The 14,129-nt window shown below is 42.5% G+C and overlaps 1 protein-coding gene and 1 long non-coding RNA gene across 2 annotated transcripts in view; one reads left to right on the top strand and one right to left on the bottom strand.

Annotated features, from left to right (window-relative positions):
* LOC310845116 overlaps positions 1-14,129 on the bottom strand; it is a 579,409-nt gene that overhangs the window by 473,017 nt on the left and 92,263 nt on the right. The window lies entirely within an intron of this gene.
* Positions 2,473-13,616, top strand: LOC310843080 (cytochrome P450 2C19-like). Its single transcript, XM_083735594.1, has 9 exons — positions 2,473-2,693; positions 4,230-4,392; positions 5,290-5,439; positions 6,087-6,247; positions 10,487-10,663; positions 11,021-11,162; positions 12,094-12,281; positions 12,633-12,774; positions 13,355-13,616. Exons 1-9 carry the CDS (start codon positions 2,511-2,513, stop codon positions 13,534-13,536), a joined length of 1,488 nt encoding a protein of 495 aa, XP_083591720.1. The 5' UTR covers positions 2,473-2,510; the 3' UTR covers positions 13,537-13,616.

The following is a 14,129-nucleotide window of genomic DNA, read 5'->3' as shown; positions in this document are numbered from 1 at the left end:
GCAAGCGCAGGCTAGGTCTCGATCGGCGATTCTTCTCAAACGTGAGAAGAACCCCCCCTTTCCTGCCCCCCCCGGCAGGGAAAGAAATAGACAGAAACGTATTTACATGCCTTTATTTCTGTCTTTGCAGCGTTACAAAAAACATGACTGCTCTCTTCAAACTCCAGCAATGTTGTGTCAAACACTTCCTGTACTTCCAGGATAGGAATAAACAGAAGAGCTCATATTTCACTCTGAGCTAATTCTGGTGCTTCGCACTGTGAATAGACTGCCCCTCTGTTTCCCACGGCCAGTCCCAACATTCCCATCATGTTTACTTTTCAAGTTAGTACTTTGCAGCAACATTGCTTTCATATCGTAACATGTACCCCTGCGTCCCTCCAGGTTAAGAACGGACCTCCAGAACGAATTACGTACTTAACCCGAGGTACCCCTGTACTGCCTTTATAATAATCAGATCATGGTGCCTTACCCTAACACAGGAATGTATGACGCTGGCTTATCCTGAGTCACAGGGCTCTTCAGGCCCCTACCGAGAGATAACGGGTCTTGAACCTAGGACCATGTGCTTGTAAGGCAGAGGCTTTACCACCTCACCAGTTGCTCTGGCAAACAAACTCAGTTTATGCAATCTGAACTCTGGTGAACTGAGTAGGCCTCTCTCTGCAGAGCAGCCATATAGTGTCCCAGCTGTGGCTAGAATGGGCTGAATTTCTGTGATCTGCACTGACAGGAGATTGACTCAAAACACATAGAGCAGCAACAGTTGTTGGCAAGAACACCTTGTACACTTTGGTTTATGAACTGAACCATGAGTTCAAATAAGTTTATGCAAACAAGTCAGTTTGAAAGAGAATTTAACATTGGTATAAGGGAGATATTATCCCAGCTAATTACAGTAATTTTATGGATGTCTATAACCTGCTCCAGGAGTATGTTTAAGCTGTGAATCAGTGTAAAAAGGCCAGCTAATATACACAATGGGATATTTACTCTCTTCTTTTTGACATCGTTTTTTTGAAATGCTTGAGTATATGATCACTCCTGTTTTAGGAGCTACCCCTTAATAGGGGACCGCTCAATACTTTAAATAAATAACTTCGCAGGCTTCCATCATCTGCATGCTCCCCTCTTGTACTAAATACTTATATATCGTTCTACCCGGACAATGAGGTCCAGTACCGAGGGCCTTCTGGGGGTTCCCTCACTGCGAGAAGCCAAGTTACAGGGAACCAGGGAGAGGGCCTTCTCGGTAGAGGCGCCTTCCCTGTGGAACACCCTCCCACCAGATGTCAAAGAGGACAACAACTACCAGGCTTTGAGAAGACATCTGAAGGCAGCCCTGTTTAGGGAAGCTTTTAATGTTTGATGTATTTTAATATTCTTTTGGAAGCCACCCAGAGTGGCTGGGGAAGCCCAGCCAGATGGGCGGGGTAGAAATAATAAATTATTATTATTATTATATTATTATTATTTCCAGAGGTGGATGGAAGAACTGGACTAAATGAAAACAAGAAGTTAATGTTCTGTGTCACCATGTACACTAGTGACCATGGTTTTGTCCACACTAGGGCACATGTGAGCCACTGTTTTGATGAGCACATTAGTGTGTCTCATCAATACAAAAGCACTTCCAGGTTTATGTCTCCAAAATCTATCTTGGTGTGTCCTGTCCACATTAGTGGGTAGTGCTAGATGGGATTGTTGGGGGAAAGCAAATAAACTTCCTTCTCCTGAACCTCTAGCTAATGCATGTATTACTTTAAACCACACAAGAGCACTGTTTGTGTAGCAAGCAAGCCAGCATTTGCTCGTAGTCTTTTTCTAAGTTAACTCCGCCTGTAAAAGCATTTTGTTGTTCTCTCCTCATAAGATGCCTGCTATTGCTCTCTCTTTTTATCTCTACTCATCCTGTAAATCGTTCTTGCCAAGGTAATTTTGTTCCTGCATGAATGAAGCAGTAGAAATCCAGAAACTGTGTGTAAACCTCTCAGTCTAATTCACCCAAGCTGCAAGGTCTCCTAACAGGGATGTATTTTGCTGAGGCTGAACTCCATTATGGACCTGCCTTCAAGTTTATTTCAATTTTATTTCACATTTGTGGGCATCTGAGGTGCAATAAACCTCCAACCAAGCACTCAGAGTATGCAAGAAGCTCTCATGCAGGAACCTGGTCCTGAAAGCACATTAGAAGCAGAATCATTTGCCTCAAGGCTACATTACAATGTTTGGCAGGAAAAAAACCTGACCCCAGGTTGTCTTACATCACAGACCTTGTGCTCAGTAATGCCGTTATCATTGCCTTAATAATCGATGAAGAAAAAGAAGTTCAGAGAAGTTCATTTCTTCATTATACAACCTGATCTATTTAATGGCTAATCTCATTTACTCAGAGAAACCTAGAATTCCTATTGGTGAAAATCCATGTATATGTGACCTCCTCAGAGTATATAAAATTGGAAAGCAAATTAATTCATCTAGAGTCATTTCAATCACTGTTAGCTGGTGCCATGGAGCCTCTAGAGACAGTGACCATTTTGATGATCATATGTATCTCTTGCCTTGTTTTCCTTGCAGTCAGGAGCAGGACACCAGAGAATGCAAAGCAGCTGCCACCTGGCCCACCTCCACTGCCCATCGTAGGGAACGCTCTGCAGTTGAAGACCAACAACCTGGCCCAGGTTCTTCAGGAGGTAAGCCAAAGATGAGCACCTTCCTCAACAGCTGTCTGTTGATGACCGTTACCTGTTTGCAAGCCTCTTTCCATCTGACACTTTTGGAAGGGGACAATCCATTGTCAGTTTCTTTATTTATAGATGGTACCATCTGTGTGCAGGGTACATTTGCAGAGTATAAGGCAACAGACTCTGCACTTTGACAGAGGAGAGGCAAGAGAGGGAGGGGAGGCATCCAGACCAGAGGAAAAGAATAGCAGAATCGCTATGATTTCAGTGGCACGGACTTGCGCTTGGGTACATCAGCAGGGATGGGGAGCAGGGACTTGTCCCAAAGGCCCCACAGAAAAGAGGTGGACTTTGAGCAGGTCCCACAACTCCAGAAAGGGGGTTGATTTATTGTCATTTTACTGTTTTATCCTTAAAATAAAAGGCATAAAGCCCCCTTCTGAGTAACGAACTTTAAAAAGGAATAGTAAAACTTCCATACTATATTAGACAGGGGGCGAGGGTGGGTGCAATTCTCCCTCCACACATGGATGGTTTGGGCATTTTTGCCCTCTGAACATTTTTAGCCTCTGTTGGACAGTGTGGAGTTCATAGTCTTCTTGTATTTCGAAAAGCTGCTCCTTTATTTCCCCCAGAATGTGCTTGGTTGGAAGGTACTTTAAGAATTCCCTTAGAAAAATGAGTGTGAGGTGAGATATAACATATAATCATGTTCACGATATAGAGAAAGTGGAAGGGAAAACACTTTTACCCCCTCTCATAATGCCATACCCTCCAACATTTCTCCAAAGAAAAAAGGGACATCCGATTCCATAATGATAATTTTACTATAGCCCACAAACCTTACTGGGTTGCCCCAGCCACTCTGGACAGCTTCCAACATATATAAAAAAATGAAAACATTAGAAATTAAACAAAAAAAACCACTTCCCTATTGAGGATTGCCTTCAGAGGGGGTCGGATAACTCTATACCCTCCAACATTTCTCCCATGAAAATAGGGACAGCCTAAGGACAATCTATGATCAAACTGGCATGGCTTCTCTAAATCAGGGATGTCCCTGGAAAATCGGGACACTTGAAGGGTCTGTAATGCTAAAACTTGGAGTCTTCAATTAAAGCTGAGTGTTGGAAGAGTTACAACACACGCAAGATAGTAGTTCTTCATACAGTGCATATTGAAACTGTGGAATTCACTGTGGAATTTTGTTAAGACAAAATTCATTGAAGGTAAAGCTACCCATAGCGGCTAGCAATGATGCTGAACCTCCACCAGTTCCAGGGACCTGCAGGAGGGGAGCGTGCTATTGCACTCAGGTCTTGTTTTTGAGCTTCCCGGAACTCTGTTGGCGACTGTGATAACAGTCATGGACTAGTTGGCCTTTGGTTTGATATAGCTGCAGAACTCTTCTGTATGTTATTAAGAGTCATGTGGTTCAGATGCCCATAGTGAGTCTGGGGTCAGCGGGGCTCTCCATCAGCTATATGACTCTCTCCTAACCCGCAAACCCACCTAGATGTGTGCCCTTCTCTATCTTTTATCCAGTTTGGTGAGAAGTACGGCTCTGTGTTCACAATGTATTTTGGAGCAGAACGGGTTGTGGTGCTGCATGGCTATGATGCAGTGAAAGAAGCACTGATCGACCGTGGAGATGAATTTGCTGCTAGGGGACGCCTGCCATTATCTGATGATGTCAACAAGGGATTAGGTATTTTATGCTGGTTGACCAATGGAGGGGGGGGGACACAGGAAAATCCCTCTATTCATGAAAATAAAGCAAGAAAGGTTGCAAAGACAAGTCATTGCATCTTGAGATAAACATTCCTAATTAATTTTCCCACTGGACAGTAGCAATAGATAATTAGCAGCCTTTTAATGGCATAGCTATATATATGCTGGAGCAGCTAGCTCCGCCTCTGGTTTAGGGCAAGCACCAAAAATTAAAGAAGGATTGACTGAGTCTCTAGCTTTTAAAAATAATGGTCTGGGGTAATTCTGGTGTGGGCAGTAAGTATTTCAAAGTTACAGCAAACTATGTATAAATTTGTTACCAAGAAAACAAATAAATACAAATCAACACATTTCATTTCTAGTTGTTTAAGTGAAATGTGTTGATTTGTATTTATTTGTTTTCTTGGTAAGAAATTTATAGATAGTTTGCAGTAGTCCAGTTTTCTTTAAGTTCTTTCTAGTTAATAAAGTCCAAGAACTATTCCTTCTTCATTATACTGGCATCTTCAGAGAGAGACCCAGGCTCCAAGAGATGAATTATCAGTTAACATAAATATCGAAACATTGAAACCTCTTTTTAAGCTTTAGCTGCAAAAATGGACATTCTGCAAATGCAAACCTCCACTACATTTCATACACAAGACACACACAAACATAGCATTTTATGCACATTAAACACATATATTTTACAGTAAGGGCATGTATCAGAAGACTGGCCAGCTACGGATTATGGAATAAGGAGGCACCAAAGTACCAAGTCTCCAGGTGGTCTGGAGCCAAGAATAAGAGCCTCCTGCTCTTCCAACCTGCTTCTTCTGCTCTCCCTTTCAGTCCATCCATCTCCTTCATGCCCATTTCCTCTTCTGCTTTCCAGGAATTATATTCAGCAATGGGGAGGTGTGGAAGCAGCTCCGACGTTTTACCCTTACCACCCTGCGCAACTTTGGCATGGGAAAGAAAAGTATTGAGGAGAGGATCCAGGAGGAAGCACAGTTCCTGCTAGAAAAGTTCCAGGACACGCAGGGTGGGTAGCCACTGCCCTTCATAGACATAGGCTTATCAAGCAGACCCCCTTAAACATCACAGCAGATTCTGGGGTACATTACAACAGATTATGAACCACCACCTGGTCCTAGGTCACTGAGGGCTTCATACACACTAGTAATGCACTGAACTTACCTTGTCAATGTACTGGCAAACAATGCATAGCTTTCAGCAGGGGTGTAATATGCTGACACAGACCAGTTCCATCTAAAGTCCGGCCGCTGCTTCTCTATAAACTGCAAGAATGCTCCGCAGATATTGTTGAATTCCAGCTGCTTTCAGCCCCAACAGTCATCAGTGGTCCAGAAGTTAGAGTCTAGCAGCATCTGAAGTGCTTTTGATTCCCTAGTTTTAGTCTAGACTTCACCAAGGCCTGCACCACTGTGGTCACTCTTTCCTATCTAAGGATATATTGGCTGAAGCTGGAAGAAAGCACCTTGGAAATTCCTTGGAAGAAACCACTCATAGCCACTGAAGATGCCCATGCCTCCAGAATTGTTGTGAGAAAGGCAGCTCCCTGTCTGAACACTGAGGCCAGGAGCCAGGAAATGACAGCTCAGAAATTCCAGACTAGATTATTGCCTAAAACCTGTAATGGGTATAATTATTTTTTTCTTGTTCTTCCAGAGAAGCCCTTGGATCCAACCTTCTCACTCAGTTGCGCCATCTCCAATGTCATTTGTGCAATTATCTTTGGGAAACGATACGATTATAATGACAAGAAGTTGCTATCCATGCTAAGCTTAGTAAATGAAAACTTTCAGGTTTTTAGCTCTCCTTGGGGACAGGTAGGTGCCATCTGGTTAAATGCATTCTTTTCCACAAAGTCTAAAGTTTACTTGCATGTGGAATATTTATTTTATGTAGATACTGCCTCTGGTTGTGGCCATTTTCCTGCTGTTTAAATATCTTTCTTCCAGGCTTCTCTTTTTTTTTTTTAAAAAAAAATAATATTTATTAAAGTTTCAAAAAAGTTACAAAAATGAGAAGAAAAAAGAAAAGAAAAAAGAAAAGAGGCAAAAATACAAAGTACAGAAAAATAAAAACAATTAAAAACAAAGCAGTCTTTCCATGTCTTGCCTTTCATTTGCTTGTTTCCCTGACCTCCTCACACCTCCCTTTTTTGTATTCTAGTTCAATAGTTGTTTCAGCAAGTCCTTATCATTTTTGCTTTTATCTTGATATTTTATCTTAATATATTGTAACTTCACATTTTCACCTATTAACAATCCATTTTTACATACATTACTGCTAAAACCACATAACTTCATTCCAGCATCCTTCTAACATTCCTTAATTTTACAGTGTTTCTGTAAATAGTCTTTAAATTTCTTCCAATCTTCTTCTATCGACTCTTCTCCCTGGTCTCGGATTCTGCCAGTCATTTCCGCCAATTCCATATAGTCCATCAACTTCATCTGCCATTCTTCCTGGGTGGGTAAATCTTGTGTCTTCCAATACTTTGCGATAAGTATTCTTGCTGCTGTTGTTGCATACATAAAGAAAGTTCTATCCTTCTTTGGCACCAATTGGCTGACCATGCCCAGGAGAAAGGCCTCTGGTTTCTTCCGGAAGGTATATTTAAATACCTTTTTCATTTCATTATAGATCATCTCCCAGAATCCTTAATCCTTGGGCACGTCCACCAAAGGTGAAAGAATGTACCTTCATTTTCTTTACATTTCCAGCACTTATTATCGGGCAAATTATACATTTTTGCAAGCTTGGCTGGTGTCATGTACCACCTGTATATCATTTTCATAATATTCTCTCTTAAAGCATTACATGGCGTAAATTTCATACCTGTGGTCCATAACTGTTCCCAGTCAGCCAACATAATGTTATGTCCAACATCTTGTGCCCATTTTATCATAGCAGATTTCACCGTTTCATCCTGAGTATTCCATTTCAACAGCAAGTTATACATTCTTGATAGTATCTTATTTTGGGGATCTGACAGTTCTGTTTCCAATTTTGATTTTTCCACCTGGAAGCCAATTTTCTTGTCCAGATTGTAAGCCTCCCTTATTTAATAGTAATGAAGCCAATCTCGCACTTTGTCTTTTAGTTTCTCAAAGCTCTGCAATTTCAATTTATCTCCTTCTTGTTCCAAAATCTCCCAATATTTCGGCCATTTGGCCTCCATATTGAGCGTTTTCTGAGCCTTTGCTTCCATCGGTGACAACCACCTTGGGGTTTTATTTTCAAATAGGTCTTTATATCTTATCCAGACATTGAACAATGCTTTCCTGACAATATGGTTTTTAAATGCTTTGTGTGCTTTGACCTTATCATACCACAAATATGCATGCCACCCAAATACATTGTTGAAACCTTCTAAATCCAAAATGTCTGTGTTCTCAAGAAGCAGCCATTCTTTCAGCCAGCAAAATGCAGCTGATTCATAATAAAGTTTAAGGTCTGGCAGGGCAAATCCACCTCTTTCTTTTGCATCAGTTAGTATTTTAAATTTTATTCTGGGCTTCTTGCCCTGCCAGACAAATCTGGAAATATCTCTCTGCCACTTCTTGAAACAGTCCATTTTATCCAAAATTTGCAATGATTGAAACAAAAACAACATTCTTGGCAATACATTCATTTTTATAGCAGCAATACAGCCTAGCAAAGAAAGGTTCAAGTTTGACCATATTTCTAAAAAAAATTTCACTTCTGACCAGCATTTTTCATAGTTATCTTTAAATAAATTCACATTCTTGGCAGTCATATTAACCCCCAGGTATTTTACTTTCTTAACCAGTGTTAAACCTGTCTCCTTCTGAAACCTCTCTCTCTCAGTCACTGTTAAGTTTTTCTCTAAAACCTTAGTTTTCATCTTATTCAATTTAAAACCCGCTACCTGACCAAATTCTTGAATCAGTTCCAGTACTCTTTTAGTACTAGATTCTGGCTCCTGTAATGTCAATACCAAATCATCAGCAAATGCTTTCAATTTGTACTGTTTGGCTCCGACTTGTATACCTTTAACCAATTGGTCCCTTCTGATCATATTTAGGAGAACCTCCAGGACCGAAATAAAGAGCAATGGGGAAATTGGACAACCTTGTCGTGTCCCTTTCTCTATCTTAAATTCCTCTGTCACCACATTCTTAACAATTAGTTTGGCCTTTTGTTCTGAATAAATTGCACCTATACCATTTCCAAAACCTTGACCAACCCCCATCCTCTTTCTTCCAGGCTTCTCTTGGCCCATACTGTGGGTATCGTAGAACTGGGGGTTTTTGTGGTGTGAACTCAGTTTGGAAGTCTTGCCCTGGAACCAGACTGAAGCTGTTAAGAAACTAGTGATCGGGGAGGGACAAAGAGACCTTCTGAAGTCAGCCAGAGCTGTGGATTCAAGGCTCCCCACGCCTGCCACACACCTAATGTGTGGAGCATTTTAATAAGGCGGGTATTTTGGTAGAAATGGGGAATGGTCATAGCTCATTTGCAGAGCACCTGCTTTTCGTACGCTCAATCCCTAGCATCTCTGGGTAGGTCTCAGAGAGAACCCTGCCTGGAATCCTGGAGAGCCACGGCCAGTCAGTGTGGCAACTGTATGCCGGATGGACCCAATGGCCTGGTTGGGTAGAAAGGCAACTTCCTCTGTTCCTTCGAGAGCCACTGTGGTGTAGTGGTTAAGAGCGGTAGATTCGTAATCTGGTGAACCGGGTTCGTGTCTCTGCTCCTCCACATGCAGCTGCTGGGTGACCTTGGGCCAGTCACACTTCTCTCAAGTCTCTCAGCCCCACTCACCTCACAGAGTGTTTGTTGTGGGGGAGGAAGGGAAAGGAGAATGTTAGCCGCTTTGAGACTCCTTTGGGTAGCGATAAAGCGGGATATCAAATCCAAACTCTTCTTCTTCTTCTTCTTCTTCTACTGCCTCTGCCTCTTAATATTTCTGTTAATGTCCTAGTTGCAGGCTTGCCATGGGTAACTGGTTAGCCACTGTGACAGCACGATGGGCCACTGGCCTGATTCAATAGGCTCTTCTTATGTTCTTATGTTTTTAATGTGGAGATCCAGTCAAGACACACAATGCACCTGGGTCTAGTAACCAAGGTTTGACTTAACAGCAGCCCAGTGGAGCAGGAAGTAAAGCTTAACCAGTAAAACCCACAGGCTCAAGTTTATAACTGGAACTAATCACTTGGGATGTATATACACTGCCATTGCCTCTGCATCCAGTGTGCTTCCACTACTGGTTTGAGAAGGTGTGAATACATGATGTTAGCCACAATCCATATCTATCCTGCCTTGCTACATTTGTAGCCAGCGATGTGTACACAGCCTGTTTTCAACAGGAGGAGCAGATGGGACTAAATTCAGAGATATGTATGCAACCCCATAGTTCAGCTTTACACCATTTGGCTTATTTATATAGGGTCCCAGAGTCAATTCCTAGTAGCATCCCTATTTAGAAATGGGACTCCTGAATGATACCCAGCAGAGCAGCTCCATAGGCAGTACTGACCTTGAGAGAACAATGGTCTCATTCAGTATATACCTTTTAACATGTGGAGTTTTTTTGGGGGGGGGGGGTAATTGGGTTGTTGTTCTTATTTTGATTATGCATTTTGTGAGACCTGTGGGTATAAATTCAATAAATGATAATAATAAATAATAATAATAATATAAGACAGCTTCCTACCCAGCTGTTGCGGTTTTGGAAGCGGGGGTGTGGGGAATGTTGCATGATTTTTCAGATTTTTCTAAAGGTACACATAGGTGAAATAATAAAAAAAATCTGCACATGACCTCAACAAACATTAGGTAGAGGGTAGGAAAGCACTAATTGAGGGGAAGGGAAGATAATACAATGCAGTACACTCAATGAAGCACCACCCAGTAATGCAGATGGGGAACATCTACATAGATTTTCGGGGCATTGGCAGTGAAAATGCTGGTGTGTGGACCACAGAGTTGAAATACACACAAGGCAACAGTGGCCAACATTATACTGAAGCCTGAGTGTGGACAAACCATGACTGAGGTTGGTGCCAACGGGTCTCTTGTGGTGTTTCTTCTAGCTCTACAACCTCTTCCCTTCTTTGATGAAATGCATCCCTGGGCCCCAACGCAAACTGCTGAAAAACAACTTGGCACTCAGAGAGTTTGTTTTGGAGGAGGTTGAAGAACACAAGCCCACTCTGGACCACAGCTCACCTCGGGATTTTATTGACTGCTTCCTTATGAAAATGGATCAGGTAATCATGAAAACTCACAGACCTCTCCAAGTGGGTTCTCCTGCCACTCCTGAAGCTTCCCAATCAGCAGCCTTCCATCCAGCTTCTTGTGGGAATGCCAAGGAAAGAGATTCCTGCTCACACCCCATTGGAGTAGATTCATTTCCCATTGCTGACTTCTTCCTCCAGTAAGTGGGAAGTTCTTCCTAATGATTAGCCCTATGGGCAAGGAATGTCCAGAGGAACGAGCTATAAAAAGACTTGAGATAAGATGTGTCTTGGGAAGGGAGCTGGTCCCACTGGCGCAGTTAAACTCTTGTTATGTTGTACTCAGAACAATTGAGTTGACTCCACTGACTGTGTTGTGTGTTTCTGCAGGAAAAAGGTAATAGTGCATCCCATTTCACCATTGAAAACTTGGCCATGAGCACAGTTGACTTGTTTGGGGCTGGAACAGAGACCACCAGCACCACACTGCGATACGGGTTCATGATCCTCCTCAAATACCCAGAGATACAAGGTAAAACAGATGCGTTATTAGTACTTATTATTCTAGTTCTTTCCCAGATTTATGTGTCACAGGTCCAAGAGATGGTTGTTCTGCCACTATCCCCAGGAAAACCCACTGTTCATCGCTGAATGTTAATCATCACTGACTGACATCAGCAGTAGACAGAAGGCTTTCCTGGAGACAACAGTGGGGGTAGGGGGGTGGACAAAATGCTCAGATCCGTGCCTAGTAACCACAGACCCATGCCTAGAAATCCCAGCAAAACCAGAAGTGTGGATGAGGTCTTATAGCTGACCATATTGCAAACCCTAGGATTTATATGCAAACAGTAACAACTTGAATTTGGCTCAGTAGTGTACTGGCAGCCAGTGCAGATCTTTTAGACCAAGCATGTCCAAAGTCCATTTTGGGGACCTAATCCAGCCTGCTGCCCCAGTGGCAGTTTATTTCCTGGGGTAAAATCCTAAAAAAAGGTCCATGACTTTGGTTAGCCCTTTGGTCGGCCCCTTTACTTCATCCAATCTGGCCCTCTTTGAAAAACATTTGGACACGACTGCTTTAGACAAAGGCACAACACAAGGGCCAGGGGCCAAAGGGCCCTCAGGTAGGCTCAGAATCACTGCAGGACAGTGCCTCCAATAGGAATCTCTCTAAGCTGGACCATCACTTGCTCCTGTAACATCGCTAAAGCTTTTGTCCCGCTGGGCTCCTTTGGGATAGAAATTAAATTAATATATAAATAATTGCAGTTATTATGTTTCCCTGTTTACAGATGGATTGCTGAAGGTAAGCTACAACTTTCTACAATAGTAGAAAGTTGGAATCAGAAAACAATTGAAAGCTCCAAAATGTGCAGGGCCTTGCAAGCATTCCCACTGAGTTTCAATTTCTTCTGTAATGTTTCCTGCACTGGTGTTAAACCTCATTCTTCCCATTGCAGAGAAAGTGCATGAAGAAATTGACCGAGTTATTGGCCGATCACGAAGTCCTTGCATGGCTGATCGTGGGGAAATGCCTTACACAGATGCGGTCATCCATGAGATCCAGAGGTTCATCTCCATTGTCCCACTGAGCGCTCCACATGCAGTACTCAAAGACACACCGTTCAGACAATATGTCATTCCAAAGGTCAGCTCTTTTCAAGGCTCTAAGTAGTAATAGTAGGCTGCTAGCCATGATGGCTATATTCTACCTCCATGGTGAGAGGCAGCATGCTTCTGAATACCAGTGGGCGGAAACCACAGGAATTGAGAGTGCTGTCTTGTTTAGATTATGTTGAAGGGCTTCCAATGGGCATTTGGTTGGACACCATGAAAACAGGATGCTGGAGCAGATGGGGCCACTGGACTGATCCAGTCTTCTGAAGTTGCTCCACTCTTCTTCTGTATCAACCAAGTACCTTCCTTCCTGTTAGTGCCTTCCCACACCATTCCTTTGGGTGTCATGGCCATCCAGCCCATTTCTTTAATCTCTCTGCAGGGCACTACCATATATCCTATTCTGACGTCTGTGCTACATGACAGCAAAGAATTTCCAAACCCCAAAGAATTTGACCCAGGACATTTCTTGCACAAAGATGGCACCTTCAGGAAGAGCGACTATTTCATGCCTTTCTCAGCAGGTAAGATCTCTGCTTCCTCAGTTGGCTGCAGTCTTGGCCAACTCAGGTCTTTCCTGTCTCCCTAATCAGCTGGTGTCTGGGCAATGAGGGGGAACCTCCTTCCTCCTGCAGCCTAAACTGGAAGGGCTCCCAGTTTGTGAGGGAGGGACAGAGGTCCATCAGACCTCCTTGTACCTTTCCTGTGGCCAGCTGAAGCAAAAGAAATGGTGGAAAGAGAGACTCTCCCTGGAGCTGTTCTGGAGCAGCACCTTTGAAGAAGAAGAAGAGTTTGGATTTGATATCCCGCCTTTCACTCCCCTTCAGGAGTCTCAAAGCGGCTAACAACCTCCTTTCCCTTCCTCCCCCACAACAAACACTCTGTGAGGTGAGTGGGGCTGAGAGACTTCACAGAAGTGTGACTGGCCCAAGGTCACCCAGCAGCTGCATGTGGAGGAGCGGAGACACGAACCCGGTTCCCCAGATTATGTGACTGCCGCTCTTAACCACTACACCACACTTTGCTCCTTTGGCATGATTGTTATTTTCTCCGTAACAGCCAAAGTGGTTGTTATGCATCTTACACTTTGAGTTTCCTTTGCAGGGAAGCGGATATGTGCGGGGGAAGGTCTGGCCCGCATGGAGATCTTCTTGTTCTTGACCACCATATTACAGAACTTCACTCTGAAGTCCATCATTGACCCCAAGGACATCGATCTCACACCAGTGTTGAGCGGCATAAGCAACTTCCCTCGGCCCTATCAGCTCTGCATTGTCCCTCGCTGAAAAGCCTGCCTCAGGAGGGCTGCACATGTGGAAAAGTTGCAGCCTGGCAAATCTTTGTTCAAAAAATCTGTAACACAATATCTCCTCATTTCTTATCTTTTTACCTGACTAGTTGTGGAACTGTTACTTTGGGGATCTTGCTAGAGACTATAGCACATAGTAGACATTTTTTTAAAAAATTCATCTCTTTATTGATTAAAAAAAATTGCATGTCTATACAGACATTATGTACTATCTCTTAACAGGTAAAAAAAGAAAATTATAAAAAATAGAAAATTTATAATAAAAAATAAAGATGTAACAAAGATAAGAAACAAAGAAATCAAAAAAAGAAGAAGACAGAGTTATTTACATAGTAAAAGTACTCATCGGCACGATCCTTCCCATCATTCTCATTATACTGTTTGATATAACATTCTTTTTTACACAGGTTTACATTGTATAATATCATTTCTTTCTGTTTTGTATAGATTCCTTTGATTTTTTTCTTTACAAATATCACTCAATTTCTGCTAATATGGAGTTATTTGTGCAATAAAGTTTACATAATTCTTAAATATTATCCGTTCTCTAGTTAGTTTTTGTTTTGATAT

This window comes from Podarcis gaigeae, assembly GCF_964106915.1.
Source record: "Podarcis gaigeae genome assembly, chromosome: 1".
Lineage (NCBI taxonomy): Eukaryota > Metazoa > Chordata > Lepidosauria > Squamata > Lacertidae > Podarcis > Podarcis gaigeae.
The sequence above is the reverse complement of the archived record's forward strand: the minus strand, read 5'-3'. Positions and strand labels throughout refer to the sequence as shown.